The 16,309-nt window shown below is 37.7% G+C and overlaps 2 protein-coding genes across 8 annotated transcripts in view; one reads left to right on the forward strand and one right to left on the reverse strand.

Annotated features, from left to right (window-relative positions):
* Positions 1-7,328, forward strand: part of LOC308407210 (microphthalmia-associated transcription factor-like) — a 28,232-nt gene extending 20,904 nt beyond the window's left edge. For 5 of the 6 annotated variants that reach the window (XM_080898739.1, XM_080898741.1, XM_080898742.1 and 2 more), the window contains 7 exons: positions 238-333; positions 591-708; positions 1,031-1,123; positions 1,220-1,276; positions 1,427-1,502; positions 2,422-2,569; positions 3,076-7,328. In XM_080898739.1, coding sequence (XP_080754865.1) covers positions 238-333; positions 591-708; positions 1,031-1,123; positions 1,220-1,276; positions 1,427-1,502; positions 2,422-2,569; positions 3,076-3,468 — 981 coding nt within the window. In that variant the 3' untranslated portion in view covers positions 3,469-7,328. The remainder of the gene's footprint in view (positions 1-237; positions 334-590; positions 709-1,030; positions 1,124-1,219; positions 1,277-1,426; positions 1,503-2,421; positions 2,570-3,075) is intronic. The other variant, XM_080898740.1, reaches the window with a different exon arrangement.
* A 120-nt stretch (positions 7,329-7,448) lies between these two features.
* Positions 7,449-13,608, reverse strand: LOC308407211 (2-epi-5-epi-valiolone synthase-like). Of its 2 annotated transcripts, XM_080898745.1 has the most exons (6): positions 13,450-13,608; positions 11,432-12,062; positions 10,580-10,630; positions 10,013-10,246; positions 9,415-9,667; positions 7,449-9,299 (listed from the first exon to the last, which is right to left on the reverse strand). In XM_080898745.1, exons 1-6 carry the CDS (start codon positions 13,575-13,577, stop codon positions 9,211-9,213), a joined length of 1,386 nt encoding a protein of 461 aa, XP_080754871.1. In that variant the 5' UTR covers positions 13,578-13,608; the 3' UTR covers positions 7,449-9,210. The 2 variants fall into 2 exon arrangements, with proteins under 2 accessions (XP_080754871.1, XP_080754872.1); XM_080898746.1 differs by lacking the exon at positions 10,580-10,630.
* Positions 13,609-16,309: the final 2,701 nt, after the last annotated feature.

The raw sequence follows: 16,309 nt of genomic DNA on the forward strand, positions 1-16,309 counted from the left end.
CTGTTTTTTTATTTAACCCTCTCAAGGCAGGCGTTGCCGATTTGCAACAGTTAAAAACTAACAACCTGATTACCCCACATACATATTTTATGAGGTTTTTTTTACTCAGAAGTACCACTGCAGGACTTGGTTGTGCATTAGCAACAAAAAGTTTCATTTGAGCCTGAGAGGGTTAATGATGCTTGGACATTAATTGATCAGTAATGCTGGACTTATTTGTACTTTGTCTGGTTTTAGATGGACGATGTAATTGATGACATTATTAGTCTGGAGTCCAGTTACAGCGATGACATCCTCGGTCTAATGGACCCAGGACTTCAGATGGCAAACACGGTATGTATGCTCATGATTTATCCATACCAGCCAGTTTACAACATGACTGCGTTTCATTTGATGTGTCTTGGGGTAAAACAGAAGCAAATTCCATGATGTCAGATTTCAACCTTGGTGTAATACTTTGACCTTGTAATTTATCTCTTCTGTGCTGCGCTTCATATGTAACTGTCATTTTTTAACACAATAATATGCATAATATTACGTCTTTTTCTCTCTGTTTTAAATCTCAATTCTTTTAATTCTCAATTCCCCAGATCCCTGTGCCTGCTAACCTCATTGACATGTATGGCAATCAGGGTATGCCCCAGCAAGGTCTGCCCATCAGCAACTCCTGCCCTGCCAACCTGCCAAACATCAAAAGGGAATACTCTGGTAAGCATGAAAATTACTCAGAGCTATAGAAATAAAAATAAATAAAGTTCTTACAGATGTTTAACTTGTGCCATTTAACAATATCTGTTCAGCTTCTGTATCGCACAGGCAACAGTAATTCTGTAACAACATATGATAATGTAACATTCTACTCTCCAGGCCTTTGCGCAGCTCATTATATAGCATTTTGTATCCAGTCCAGCTTTTGTAATCCTCCTCTGTGTGGCGATGTTGACTTTACATGATTATGTCTTCTATTGTCTTGTATTGCATTTCAATTCTGTACATTGTGATAATGAAAACAACATTATTACTCATGTAGTTTCACAATCCCCGGCCATCATGCATATGCTGGATAAGTCAGGATCCTGTGGCAAATTTGACACCTATCAAAGGCCTGAAGGGTTCCCTGTGGGTACGTCTGAGTATTCAGCTTTAAAATGTGGATGCTGCACATTTTGTATACGTGCTTTGTCGGGTTAGTCGATCAACCAAAATGCGTTTTGTTCAGAAGCAGAGGTAAGAGCCCTGGCAAAAGAGAGGCAGAAGAAGGACAACCACAATTTGAGTAAGTGAGAATATTTAAATGTGCTTTTGGTTGTCACAGGGTTAACTATTAAACTACATTTTTAAGTACATTAGCAAATTCTTGTTAATATCTATATATTTATACTTATATTCCTAGTTATACTTTCCCCTTTCTGTTTTTTTTCTGCAGTTGAGAGAAGGCGACGGTTTAACATCAATGATCGAATTAAGGAGTTGGGAACTTTAATTCCAAAATCAAATGACCCGTAAGTTACTTAATATATTCTTACATTAACTCTTCTAAAAATACATGTAATGGCAACCACAAACATCCAGCCAGTCTAATGCAAGATTAATAACTCAGTGTTCAAGATTAGTGGAGAGATTTGCTGCTTATGAAATAGCAAACGGAAATGATTTGTGTTTTAATTGCATTTTTCTAGCTGGTCATTCAGTTATATGCAGTTTGTAGTTATACAGATCTTTCGATTTAGGCAAATGTTGTAAATTTGTAAATGTAATATGAGGCTTATAATAATTACACTGTCAAATTCAGCTTTTAACCATATTCTTCTCTCATCGCTGTGCCCTTTGACCTCGCCTGTGGGTCTAAAAAGATCCCAGTTGCTTTTGTTATGTCTGTTCAGCCCTGGTTGTTTTGATTAAGTCCAGCTGGTTCCTCCACCCACATGCACAAATTCAAGATTCTCACCAGCAGACCTGGTTTAAATGAGTACACATTTATGAAAAAGCAGGCACACATTTTCTTTCTAGCATTGCCAATTTTTATTAGTTGCCTGTAAGGTGTAAGTACCACTTCCAAATTGACCTAACTTAACCTTAACTGTACAAATGAAATCCTCAGGAGGGATGTTTTCCCATAAAGTTGACTAAAGATCATTTTTTCTTCCTGCAAAACATCTGCTGCAACATTCATGTTTTTTTCAGGGAGCTCAGGGTCATCCTTATGACTGCTTGTGACTCAGGCTACCTATTGTGCATAAACGTCTTGTGTAGTAACAATTTCTGCAAAGAACTTTATGACCTCTGCAAAAGTTCTGCTCATTTTTCCTCAATCTTATTCTCTCCTCTTTCTTAATTGTTAACTGCAGAGGCGTACATTAGACTATCTACTGACATTTAAACGTTTGGATGTAAAAATAATGGTTCCTTTTTAAATATCAGAGATATGCGCTGGAACAAAGGCACTATCCTGAAGGCATCAGTGGACTACATCAGGAAGCTGCAGCGGGAACAGCAGAGGGCCAAGGAGCTGGAGAATCGTCAGAAGAAGCTTGAGCATGCCAACCGGCATCTGATGTTGAGAATACAGGTAAAAGCTTTGATGAAGATGAGAAAATTCAAAAATGTGTCACGTGTAGGGATTTCAAAGGGGAGGAGAAAAACGTTTATACTAATGTTGGAAGAAATGAATACACTTTTATGAGATAGCTTAAGGGAAAACGAGGAAAGGCACAGATTCATACTGCAAAGTTGTTAATATCGTCATCTTGTAACAAATTGATCATAAGATGAGAGGAGCCTGAATCTGTGATCAACACTGAGCTCTTTGTAGTTAATTAGAGTTGCACATCGGTGTATTAGAGGAGGAAAAAGAAAACCTTCTGCAAGTTTTAAATGTTAAATGACTCTGTTACAGTCAGTTGGATATTTAAAAACCTTCACTTGGCAGCTTTGCTAACTATCTCCCACTCTGCTTTTCAGCAAAGAAAAGGCAATACTTTAACATTCATCCTCAAACCTCAAACTAGAAGATTAGGAGTGCTCACTAACCTAATGCCTAACCTGCACGTGTTTGTGTCGCTCTCTGGCTTACAGGAATTAGAGATGCAGGCGCGGGCTCACGGTCTGGCCATTGCATCTTCAGCGCTCTGCTCTGCTGAAATTGGGGTACGGACCATCAAGCAAGAACCTGCTCTGGAGGACTGTCACCAGGACCTGTACACACTCCATCCCCATCACCAACAACACCCCGCCTGCACTCCTGAAACACCCAGCAACCTCGAGCTAAACGAAGGCCACTCCAACTTCTCCGAGGGCCACTACGGCGTTCACAGTAAGTCGGGCTCCAAACTCAGCGACATCCTCATGGAAGACACCTTATCACCGGTGAGGGGGGGCGACCCTCTGCTCTCATCCGTCTCCCCAGACACCTCAAAGGACAGCAGTCGCAAGAGCAGTGTAAGCATGGATGAGAATGAGGGTTGTTAGCACCCCCTACTGGAACACTCCTCACCTGCATTTTCAGCCCCTCCACCTACTGCTACAAGTCAGTGGCAAACACACTTTGAGCTGCTGGAAAGGCTTTCTTCTGTTTGTTGTCCTTTCTCTGTTTGTTTTACTCCTCCTCTATCCCACCTGTGTTTACATGTATTGAATCTTTTTCCAAATTGTTTGTTTGTTTTCTCGTGTTATGTCTTTTCAAGCCCTTGACCCTGATTTCAAGGACTGATTTTTTTAAGTGTTTGCTTTAATCAATACTTTGATGACAATGAGTTACAAAAATAGAAGTTTTTATATTTAAAAAAAAATATGCATTTATCTTTGGATAGAGGCTAGATTATCCTTTTTTTCTATTGATTCCAAAGAATCTAGGGAAATTATAAATCATGGTCAGAAATGTAGATATTTTGTGGTGAGATAAGCACTGCTTTTTAAATCAATAGCAATAATAGAAGGAAAAAGATCTATTTATTACTATAGTGCTTTACACTCTGTGTGTCTTAGATTGAACTTGAATGTGCCAATGCCTTATTAAGATGTGTATACATCGTTGTCGTATTGCTATGCACGTGTTGGCTGTTAGAGTCTTTGTCAGTCTTCCAGTTGAAATTTCTTGCTTGACAAATATGAAATCATCTGTAGATTATATAAATACACACGCGTGTGTAAACAAGATGTTATGAATACATTCCCCTTAAAGCTAATTTATTACATGGAGCCATTATTAATAAATGAAAGCACATTTAAGAAATGAATAAATAAAAGCTAGAATCTCTCTTTTAAGATAATTACAATGAACTCATTACACGAGAATAATTTTAGTCTTTTATTCAGTGTTATACATTCACCACACACTCTTTAACTAGCCAGTGCCAATTACAGACCCAGTATGTTACCAGTACATTCCTCATTGCCAAAACTGCCAAAATACCCCCAAATTTGTCTCAAAACTAGTAGAATAAAAATAGGCTATAAATGGTCTGACAAGAAGCTGTTGTCTCTTGATAGCTCTAGATTTCTTAATTATAGAAATCTTTTTTTTTTTTTTAATCTAATAGATGTTAGTCAATTATTGTAATGTTTTTTTTATCTTTAGTGATCAGACAGACATAACTGGTTAAACTTAGAGTATCCCAGCACAGACTACATACTGTAATACTGCAGACCTGTTAATCTCAGATTTTACAAATTTCCATTGATTTCCTAAATTATTCTTGTTGGGGTTTTGTTTTTTTTGATATACCACATCAGTGACATTTCACATTCAGGACTTTTTTTTTCATGATGTGAACATTTATATTGCCAAGGAGTATAAGGAGACTGCTTTGGGATTTTGTATGAAATGCGTGACATTGTCAAAACACTGGAATGACTTCTGATAATTGAAACCTGGTTTGTTTGCCTGTCTTTCTTTTAAATCTGAGCACAAACTAACTATTTCAAATGCATACAGAATCTTGTGAAAAGCTGTGGATTCTTGGATGGTTGTTGTATATTTCCACAGTTTGTTTTGAACAGTTCTAGCATGTTCCATAGGTATGCCTTTTTAATAACCACCTGCCATATACTACGAGCCCTGTTGCAGCACAGCCTCCATTTTGTCAAACTATGCAATGGTTAAAGTTGTGCCTGTAAAGCAGCATCATGTCTTCAAAGGGGTTTCTCTTTATGAATGAGTCTGAAATGGTGTCGAGGCAATTATCTTTTCATTTAAGTGCCTTAAACTTGTTTTGTTTTGTTTTTTACCCTGAAGATGGAAGAGAAGGAAAAAAAAATGTTTTGTTGATGTTTATATTGGTGTGTTGAGCTTCGTAGAGCTACACTACAAGTCCCTCAAACAAAAGAACCACGAGTATTGTTATTATGGAACGCCAAAGTGTTCAACATTAAATAAGGAAGTAAATTAGGAAATAAGTCATTATAAATGCAGAGTAAAATATATAAGTAATTAATAATTATACCCTGACATAATATTTGAAATAGTGTTCTGTATTATTATCATTAATTACTTAGTATGTTGATTGACTTAGAAATCTACTGACTTCTTCAACCGTTGACTCCACTCCACTGAAGTTGGGTCATGGTAGCAGCAGTCTGAGCAGGCGATACCTGATATCCTTTCCCCAGCAGAGCTTACCAATTTCTGCTTGGTATCACCAAGGTGTTTCAAGGCTTAATAAGATAAATAATCCCTGGTCTGCCCAAGGGTCTTCTCTCAAATGGGTGTACACAGAAAACCTCCAAAGTGAAGCTCCCAGTAGATGTCCAATCCACCCCAACTGCTTCATCTCAACATCTCTGAGTTCCTTCCAGATATCCATACTCATCATCCTGTCTCTAAGGCTGAGCTCAGCCAACCATACTTTGCTTGCAAATACAGATCTAATACAGATCTGGTTGTTAACTACCAAAGTAACCTCTATAAGTGCAATTGGCGAGCCTTTCTTCAAGAGTGCCACCAGGTCCTTAGGTTGCTACTGCAACAGGCACCAATGACCTTTTGAGCAGAGCTAATGCCAGCCACCTTTGCAGTAGAGGCTTTGAATATGAACAAGAATGAGCTGCTGAGCCACTGATTCTTATAGTGGGGAACCTGGATGATCAGGGTAATATATACAGTGAATATATTCACACGATTTCTGTTAGGAAAATAATCAAAGATGGCTGTCATGCTAACCTTCTAGAGTGGTTTGTTTTTTTTCGCTACCAAAAAAACATGGCCACTAATCCCAGTCCTGCATTTACCTGAAAGTGTCGTTGTGCAGTGCTACAGGTTCACAAAGCCAGTAATGATGCTGTAGACTAATAGTGTTATTATATTTGACTTATTTATATACCTATGATTAATATTCAAATACTATATATATTTATGTAGTACCAAACACTTTGGAACTCCATATTTTTAGCTCTTCATTTTAGTTTTTTCAAATGACATTTTACACTGAAGGCAGTGTTTCTTAGGTTTCTAGGTGACAACTTTGAATGTAGGTCTCAGTAATAACTGCCAAATTGTGTGCCACATGAAGGCAATACATTTCTACAAAGACACAACCTGCAAAACAAAGCCACCTTTCTTAGTGGTGTTTAACCTCTTTTGTTTTAAGCAATATATGGATCGTTACCCAAAGGTTATATGTAAAATGCAAATAAGTACACGGTTAGAGTTCAGTCTTGTATGTGGAAAGAACATTGTAGAGAATATGACTCAAGATTTACTCAACAGCAGCTCAGCTATCTTACAGTGTTGCCATCCAATGAGGATGCTAACTATGAAATCCAAGTTCTTGAACAAGCTGAGAAGTGAACCTTGAGTTAATGTGTTGGTTTGTTTGGTTTTTTTGTCATTGATGAAGCTTCAGTGGACTGTAGATTGTTTCTTATGGTGACACAGGTCCAGGGACTGATTCGAAACAGTACAACACCCACATACCTGTAACATGGATCTGTGGCTAAACGTAGAACAGATAAATTAAATAACCCTAAAATGTGACTGTAAGAAAATATATAAACATTACACTATGTGGTGGCAGTTACTTAAAGCTGTCACTTAACTCGTTTCTCATAATGACTCTCTGAGCTGTAAATTGTTATGGCATGTTATGGATAAACCACTAATGAAAAACTATGGTATGTTAGCTCAATTTAGGCCTTGTCTTCTAATTGTCATTCCTGTGGTTCATACAAACAATGTTCTCTGCTGATGTTGCTACTGTTCTTATTGTTACAGTTTATAAGAGATGAATGTAGCAGTAGTTACTGTACCCACTGGTTTCAGATTAGTGAGCTCAAACTCGATGGTACTCAATGTGGAAACTATCTTGTGAGAAATATTAAAAGTTTTATTTGAATGTTGGTGGAGTTTGCCTTTATTTCGCTCTCGATACTAATTATACTTATTATAATTTATTATAATATAATAAACTCACATAAACAAACATCTTTGGTTTGTGTTCAGTTTTACTCGTTTACTTAATTTACAAAGATTCAGTCATTTAGAATGCTACACTTTCAATTAAAAGGGATAATGCAACACAGTAAGTTTAGTTAAACACATGTATATTTTTTATAAGATAAAGTCCTCTTCTGTATATACAAAAATTATTGCATTGCTTTTGATATTTTCTTTTTTTTTTTATTCTGCCAACTGCTTTTTGAAGCTTTTGCATTATATTATGGTGTGTTGTAAACCATTAACTAAAGTTGAGTTGAATGACCAGACGACCTGCTGAGTTCAAAATGAGCATCAGAATGGGGAAGAGAGGCAATTTAAGTGATTTTGAACATGGCATGGTTGTTGGTGCTAGAAGACCTGGTCTGAGTATTTTAGAAAGTGATAATCTGCTGGAATTTTCCCACACAACCATGTCTGGGGTTTACAGAAAATGGTCTGAAAAAGAGAAAATGACCAGTGAAAAGCAGTAAAATTGCCTTTTTGATGCCAGAGGTCAGAGGAGAATAGCCAGACTGCTCTGAGCTGATAGGAAGGCAAAAGTAACCCAAATATAGCTTGTTACACCAGGTGCCACTGTTGTCAGCTAAAAACGGGAAGCTGCAGCTACAATGCAGACAGACTTACCAAAGTTACATAATAGAAAAATAGAAAAACATTCCCTGATCTAATCTTGTGTTTAGCCGTGACACTCGGGTGGTAGGGTCACAATTTGGTGTACAAAACATAAAAGCATGGATCCACCCTTCCTTGTATCAACAGTTCAGGCTGGTGTAATGATGTGGGGGATATTTTCTTGGCACACGTTGGGTCTCTTAGTACCAACTGAGCATTGTTTAAATACTACAGTCTACCTAAGTATTGTTTCTGACCATGTCCATCCCTTTAGGATCTTTTGATGTCTGCCTCAAGTAAGATAACGCACCATGTGACCAAGCTTAAATCAGCTCAAACTGGTTTCTTGAACATGGCAATGAGTTCACTGTACTCAGTGGCCTCCACAGTCACAAAGAGGGACTCATCCAGGCTGGAGAAACTGATCAGGAGGGCTAGCTCTGTGGTCGGCATGAAGCTGGACACTCTGGTGACAGTGGCAGAGAAAAGGACATTAAAGAAACTGCTGGACATTATGAACAATGCTGGGCATCCTCTGCACACGGCCATAAACAATCAGAAGAGTCTGTTCAGTGACAGGTTGCTTCTCCCCAAGACAAGAACTAACAGACTTAAAAACTCCTTTGTCCCACACGCCATCAGACTGTTTAACTCCTCTCTGGAGGGAGAGGGAGGGGAAACAGGAGGACAAAGGAGGGGGGAACAACTAAGCTGTAGTGCCTCTTCACCTCACTGTACAATACCTTGTGCAATACTTTTTGTAAATAGTCAACAGTGCAATAGACTCAATACTTGAAATGTGCAATTCACTTGTATTTTTATTTTTTATTCCTATTTATTCTATTTATCCCCTTTGTATATTTTATTTATATTTGTCTCTGTATTTATATATGTGTGTGTGTGTGTGTATATATATATATATATATATATATAACAGTTCTGTAACTAACTTCGGTCGTTGCTGTGCTTTTTTTGGAAGTCGAATTTCCCAGAGGAACCCACCCGAGGGATTAATAAAGTTCTATCTTATCTTATCTTATCTTATCTTATCTTAAGATCTCAGTCCTGTAGCCCTCCTTTGGGGATGTGGTGGACATGCAATTGAGAAATCAGCAGCAGTTGTGTATCTATATCATGTCTATACTGTCCATATTGTCATGTAAAATTCATTTGTCTCCTGATGAAGAAAGCTCATCAGTCCATTTCTTGTGGGCTTGGCAAAGAATTCCATCACCAATCATACCATGAAAGATTTCTACAAAATAAGAAAAAAAAGACATGCTAATGAGCATCCTTTATGTAACAGAGAGAGTGTAACTTGTAATGTCAATTGATTATTGAAAGAAAAGTTTTACTATATATTATTTTACCTGCAGTTCCCAATCCTGTGGGAAGAGGCATCCTCAGAGAGCCAGCAGAGTGCTTCAGACGCTCCTTAAGGGATTTCTGCACCAGCTCCAGAGTGCAGTCCTGGTGCCACACAGGAAGCTCCAGACTCAGCATGCATTGGATAATACGATTCTTCTCATCTACTGTGAGAAGTCCCTTTTGGACGGCCACATATACCATGAAGGACATATCGATGTTGACTGCCTCTCCGTGAAGCAGTGCTGGCAATATTCTCTGTGCAAAACATGGAGGTTACACTTAATTGTGTGCAGATAATCTCCAAAAAGTAACTGCTAATAAAATAATATCTAAATACGTTTACTCTGTAACAGTAATTCACATTTAAAGTGAACCTATTATGCTTTTCTTTTTCATCACTTGGGTTGCTATATGCAAACCCTTAAATAAGGATTATTTTGAGCTGTGAGTTTTACAAAGATACTATAAAAGACTCCAAGAATAGAAGATATTGAGCTGGAAATTAACATAGTAGGTCCCCTTTAATGAGTGAATTCATACTCTCAAATATTGCTACAATATTGTTATAGAATATTGTTACAATAGAAAATACTACTTGACCATTTCTAACTCTGGGCTGATGAGGTGACCAAAATCCACCAGCCTGTCCAGATCATCCTCCCACAAGTTAGGAGCCAGTTCCTCAAGCATTGTTTCTATAGCGATGCGGATGATGGCTGTGGCGCTGTCTTCCTGTTCAGGCCTGGTCTTGCAAACCTGCAGCTTGGTATGCAGCAGTTTCCTGCCCTCAGTCTCCATCAACTCAAACAGGCCCCGGTGCTTCATCAGAGCCATCTAAAGTGTATCAGTAGAATAACACTTAATAGCTGGCAATAAGTGAAAGAGAAGACACACACTCTATTCTAAACTGGAATATCTAATAATAAACAATCACATGCATTGCATTGTTGTACTGTGGGAAAATGAATTTCAAAGATTCCCTCCAGACATGTTTAATAGATATAAAAGTATTTAATAGAAATACCAGATAAAACTTTCTTAAACAGTAAGCTGAAATCTTCTACATCACTGAAAGTATCAGAATGTGTGAACCTGTTCACATAATTTTCTTTCTTTTTTTTTTAAATCCTTTAACTCAGTTTTAAAATAAGCATGAAGAAATCTTACCCCTGCGGAGCTGCACATACCATATCTGTCTGCACAGCATTGTGTGAGCTCCTTTGAGTGAAGGAACAACAAACAAAGCACATTTTTTGTGAGTGGGGGTGTCTTTAGTTTTTTCTTTTGCATGCTTCACAGCACATGGTGATAGACAGACACTAGAAACTATGAGGACTTTCAGGTTTAAAAGGAGCTGGCTTTCAGTAGCATGGGCACTTAAAGTTGTATATCTTATTAGGGATATTTTAAAATGTAGCAGCTTAAATCTAGGTTTTTGTGAGTAAGTAAATGCAGTAAACACTTCTGTGGTTAAATTGTGGTTACAAGAGGGTTAGTTGCAATGAGCCAAATGTCAAAACATCCAACTATGACGCTTGAATCAGCTTTGTGTATTCTGTGTCCAGATGAGAAAATGGTAGTATGCATTATTGATGAGCAAAAAAAAAAAAATTCTGAATAATATCAAAACACAAAATCAGTGGGAAAAATGAATTTAGCATTATCTCTTAAGAACAAGCACCATTTTCATTTCCAATATTGACAACAAACTTGCAGCAAGGGAAGTATCAGCTGTCTTATTGATACATTTCAGTGCTTTTTGGAATACTGTAGAAGTTGTACACAACTATTATCTTGTTTGCAAATAGTATGGATCTTGTTCTCGCCAGTTATTACTTCCTGCCCACAAAATATTAAAAGTCTGACACCAAAGAAGATCAACAACAATGGCTTGAACAATAAGATCATTCTACTGTGAGCTGCAAGCAAATTACATACATTTAGGAGTTAATGGGCTGATACATGCAAGACCATCAGGAAACTCATTCTCTTGATCAGCCATCATGCAGCGACGAGCACCTTTAACATCTCTGCCATCCCATTAGAGATCTGACGTGGTGGGAGAGTTTGGAAGAATGAGCAGTCTAAGAAGGCTGCCACTGGTGGGACATAACTTCCCAGCTTGTTTTTCCCGCCAGCAAAGTTGACTCCTGTTTTTGCCCCTACACTTGCGTCGATATAAGAAAGTAGAGTGGTCGGCACTCGAATATACGGGGTCCTTCGGCGATAGAGAGATGCCGCCAAGCCCACCACATCCAGACAAACTCCACCGCCGATGGCTACGATTGGCTCGGAGCGTCTGTCGATACCAAACTCATGAACTTCCTCCAGGATCTTGGTCACTAACTCCATACACTTGTTCTCTTCAGTGGTGGGCAGAGGGAGAATCTTGTAAACGACCCCTCTGGCTTTAAAGTACTGAGAAACCTGGGAGCCATACAGCTTATTGACATTTTCATCAATGACAACAAATCGCTTCGGTGGTTTGCAGTTACTTAAGGTGTGTTTAAGTTCTTCTTCTCCTAAGTGACCCCAGAGCAGTGTGTCATTCGTGGGATCCAGTATGTTTTTGCACTGAATAACTCTGTAGGTGAACACAACAGGGCTGACCACTGTCCAGGAAACCCCATGTTCTGACTTGTTCTCATAGCTAGAGATAATTTCACAATAAAGTTAAAAAGAAAAAAGAAAAAGAAGGGAAAAACATTTAATTGCCTCCATTCAAAACACCTGCTAGAATACTAACCTATACCTTCCATTCAATACAAATTTACACTTCTACCTCACTTTATGTGGGTAAATACTGTTATTTACTTGACTTATTTTGTTTGAAAGCTGAAGTTACATTTTGTATAAAAGCAAATGTGTAACATTACATATTAACACAATAATAACCACCATTCTGCAAATGAATGCATTTATTTTTAAATCATTTAAAAGTCAGAGGTTTTGACTTCTAGTTGCCCTACGAAGCAGTATATTACTTGAAGTACTATCCCAGTGACATGTGGGAATAATGCACAAAGAAGTATTTCAATGTGCAACTACAACTGCAAAATATTTACATTTTACAAAGTGCCCCAACTCCTTTAGAATTGAAATTGTGCCACAAAAACCAGTGGATTTAGATAATGCAGGACTAAAAAGTCTTTGGAAAATAGCTTTGTAAATGTTTTATGATGAAGGAAATGCATGCAAGACCTAAATAGATTAGACCTCAAACATACACCCACTGATGAGTAAGACCCAATGTAAATGTGGCTTTTTTTTCTGAAAAAACTCCAAGTACATTTTGTTTTGCAAATGTTTTTGTCTGTGTTAACAAGAACTTTCAATGCAGCACTTTGACAAGTCAGTATTGTTACATTTACTCTTAAAAACTAACTCAATAAACAACTATCAAAGCTGCTTTTTCTAGAGCTGCTTTTGTTATTGCCTATAATAATTACTCTTTAACCTACGTCATTAGCGCTAAAATCTGGTTTGACCAGCTTTAACTCTAAGTGATAACACAATCCAGCTACTCTTTCATTCTGACTAATAAGGTGCTGCATTCTGGTTGGTGTAATGAGGTGTTATAACATTGTTATAAATGAGACTCATCTACTTCAGTGTAGTCTGAACGGCAAAAGAAAAACAAAGAACTATTGCATGTGAAAACAGAAAAACCTCTTTAAAATTTTGAGCTTGTAGTGTTGAGAAAATATCATTTCAGGGCCTTAAAAGGTCTTCTTCCACCACTGCTGTACATATTTTGCATGGGTGACTGTAGCTTAAAATAGAAAGGCATTTCACTGCTCCATGGAGAATGCTAATCAGCATATAGTCAAAGAGTATAAATAGTGAACATACAGCATGACCGATGAGCACGAATATCTTTTAAATCATTATTTGTTTTTAAAGATCTGAGATTTTTCAGCAAAGTTTTTTAGTTTGTAAAACAACCTGATTAAATGTATTTGCCGATTACGGTTGGCAACTTGCCTGCTCCTATTGCACGTCACTGAGATATCAATAATTTTCCATTCTATACTTACATTTTAGCATCTGATAACTTTCCCTCTGCCAGCTGGAACTGGTCACTTTGTCGAATCCATGTTCCCTTCACTTGAACAAGATTAAACTTAGTTTGTTGTGAACAACTGGAGTTGTTATTTGAAATCATGTTCCCAGAGTCCCAGGCTGCCAAGTGTCTTCAGCCTACTATGTCTTTATTCATGCTAATGGCATACAGGGCGTCAGTGTGGAGGACATTACTCAACATAGCGTAAACCCCCACCCTACACTCCTGCATGCTGGACTGAGTCTCATGTTGGCATTTGGTTACTCGACTGCGTGGGGTGAGCATGGGATCAACTGAGGGCTATTTTCTTATTTTATTAATCTAACCAACTCTATTTTGGGGTGAGAAAGCAGTTAACAACTTGATGAATGTGATGACTCTAAAGAATGTTTGTGTCCACAAGTCTGCAAGTCAAAAATTCAAGGCAAGAGAGATTTTTTTTAGCATGCCTCTTACATTTACATACCCAGCTTTGTAAGTTCTCCTGTATCCTGGCAGGCACCACAGCAGTTACAGTCCATTTGTTTGAAACTGCCCCCCTCCTTTGGATGGCATGATATATTTGTGCATGGGAAAATCGTGGCTCAGACATGTACCTTTTACAGAATAATTACCTCATGGAAATGACAATGGAGACAGGCAAACGTAAATGCTCCAAAGCAACCTGTTGGAGATAAAAAAGTAAAATACAACAAAGGAAATTCAAAGAAGGTATGTAAATTGCACGGTAGGAAATTACACCCTTTGAAAGTTGTTTCTACTGCATATCTCACCACAAACCATTGCCCCAATTACAATTTTAATAATTAACAACAGTTTCAAGCTGTTTAATTACAGCAACCATTCTTCCTTTAGTGCTACATAATCACTCTAGTGTCAGGCAGGTATGAATCATCAGAAAAAAAAAGACTGCTGCTGCTGAACTTGTCAGAACACGGGGAAAAGCTGGATCCACCCCTTTTTCTGCCACCCTAACTTTTCTCCAAACTGGTGCCAGATTACATATCCCACTCACCAACTTGCCCAACGTCTTTCCTTAAAGACCGCCCATCACAGGTGTGTTTCCTTTCGAGAAAGGATATAAAGAACAGAGGAAAGGTTTTTAATGCACAAACAATACAACTGTAAAACCATTAATGGGTTTTACAACCTACTAGCGAAGTTATTCTATCAGGCAGTTTGCAATATTCAAAGCGCCTGGGAGGTGCCATTTAAAAGTATATAATAGAGAACAATTGCTCAGACTCAACAAGCAACAGTTCATTTGCACTCTGTAATTTGGCTCAACTTTGCTGGGTTGAGTAGGTGATTAGGGACACTCTATATACTGTGCAGAGTCAAAACACTCCTTTTGCCACATTATTCAGTCATTCATTTAATGTCCTCACTTTATTGTTGGCATTTGTAAAAAAACAAAAATGCAAAGCACTGTTTCAGCAATGGCACAAGGGGCTCTATAACAAAGTTGCATGCTGTTCTTGTTAAAGGTGATTACCGGTATGTGCTGGTATTAATTCAACCAGTGGTTTAATCTGTAGTATCTTCATCTGCAGGCCCTCTAAGTTTGAGCACATCGAGTACATCATAATGCACACACACACACACACCTTGTGACAACACTCCTGATCCATCAGTAACTTCTAATCAAGAAGCAGCGCAACAAATCTGTGACGGCATACGGGACCAAACATCAGTTCAGTTACAGTATTACATCAACGGAAGGTCAACAAAAGCCACTTATCTAACCCCTTCATTTATTAAGTAAAGAAAGACAAGACTTGCATAAAATGCTCTTTTATGCAACATTTATTATCTTGCCTCAACCAGTGTTTCTAACACTACATTGGTTTTTGTAAACAACACTTGCTTATAGTATGCACTTGCATATATTTAAAACTGACATATCACAATACTACAGTTAAAAAAAGTGTCCTTACTGCTGAGAAGTTGAGCTGTCAGCATTTGAAAAAAAAATGCACCTAGCTTTAATTTTTGCATGTGAAACAATAAATTCTTCCCAAAATAACAATCAGAAAATCAAATCAAAGACACATACATTATTCACATATATCATGAGGAATTTATTATTCATAGAGATGCATTGGTTTACAATAATGGTAAATCTATAGTATCTACTCTTACAAGCTCAGTTAGAGCAAATTTCAATGTTGATGGAAGAGGTGAAAAAGACCAACAAGTATAAAGACGCTATGTGTTCCTTTGATTATACCTTAAATACAAATATATCAGATCATGTTGGCAGTGAACATTTTCATTTTTAAAGCAACTTTTTTTTTTTATTCCTCTACAAATTTTTATATACTATGACTACTAAAATAAAATCAGGTAGTGTGGCCCCAGCATAGCATTAAGTAGCTATAAAGAGTAGGACTATCATTGTGAAGTGCTTACTTCAGCCCCTTTAATTCAGCCCCTTTCAGACATGAACCATTAACCTGACGGCATTTTAACGTGTCAGCTTCATCTTCGTGTGAACATCTTGGTCACTTTTCTGTTGTAGTCACCACTGCAGTCTAGAGGTTGGACTAAATAACATTCACGCATTACTTTGAACACAGTGGAAGGTTGAATTCATTCAGTCATATTAAGGTTTAAGAATGCACAATTAATCAAGATAGTAGTGGTAATGCAACTAGAAACCATTTACCAACTGTTATTAAACAACTCAAATTTAAAAAAGGAATGCACTATTAACTCCCAGACAGAAAAAACCCCAAAAAAAACGTGAGCGACATGGCGGGATTAGATGGTACTGTGCAAACAAGAGAAACATGCAAAGCCAAAGATGACTACAAGGTCTGCCCAGCAAAACT

This window comes from Rhamphochromis sp. 'chilingali' (genome assembly GCF_963969265.1).
Source record: "Rhamphochromis sp. 'chilingali' genome assembly, chromosome: 12".
Lineage (NCBI taxonomy): Eukaryota > Metazoa > Chordata > Actinopteri > Cichliformes > Cichlidae > Rhamphochromis > Rhamphochromis sp. 'chilingali'.

Coding starts and splice junctions, on each gene's coding strand:
- LOC308407211 (XM_080898745.1), bottom strand. CDS start 13,577: ATGATTTCAAATAACAACTCCAGTTGTTCACAACAAACTAAGTTTAAT. Junction 10,247..10,579: donor GTATGTGCAGCTCCGCAGGG/GTAAGATTTCTT, acceptor GATACACTTTAG/ATGGCTCTGATGAAGCACCG. Junction 9,300..9,414: donor CACAGGATTGGGAACTGCAG/GTAAAATAATAT, acceptor CTTATTTTGTAG/AAATCTTTCATGGTATGATT.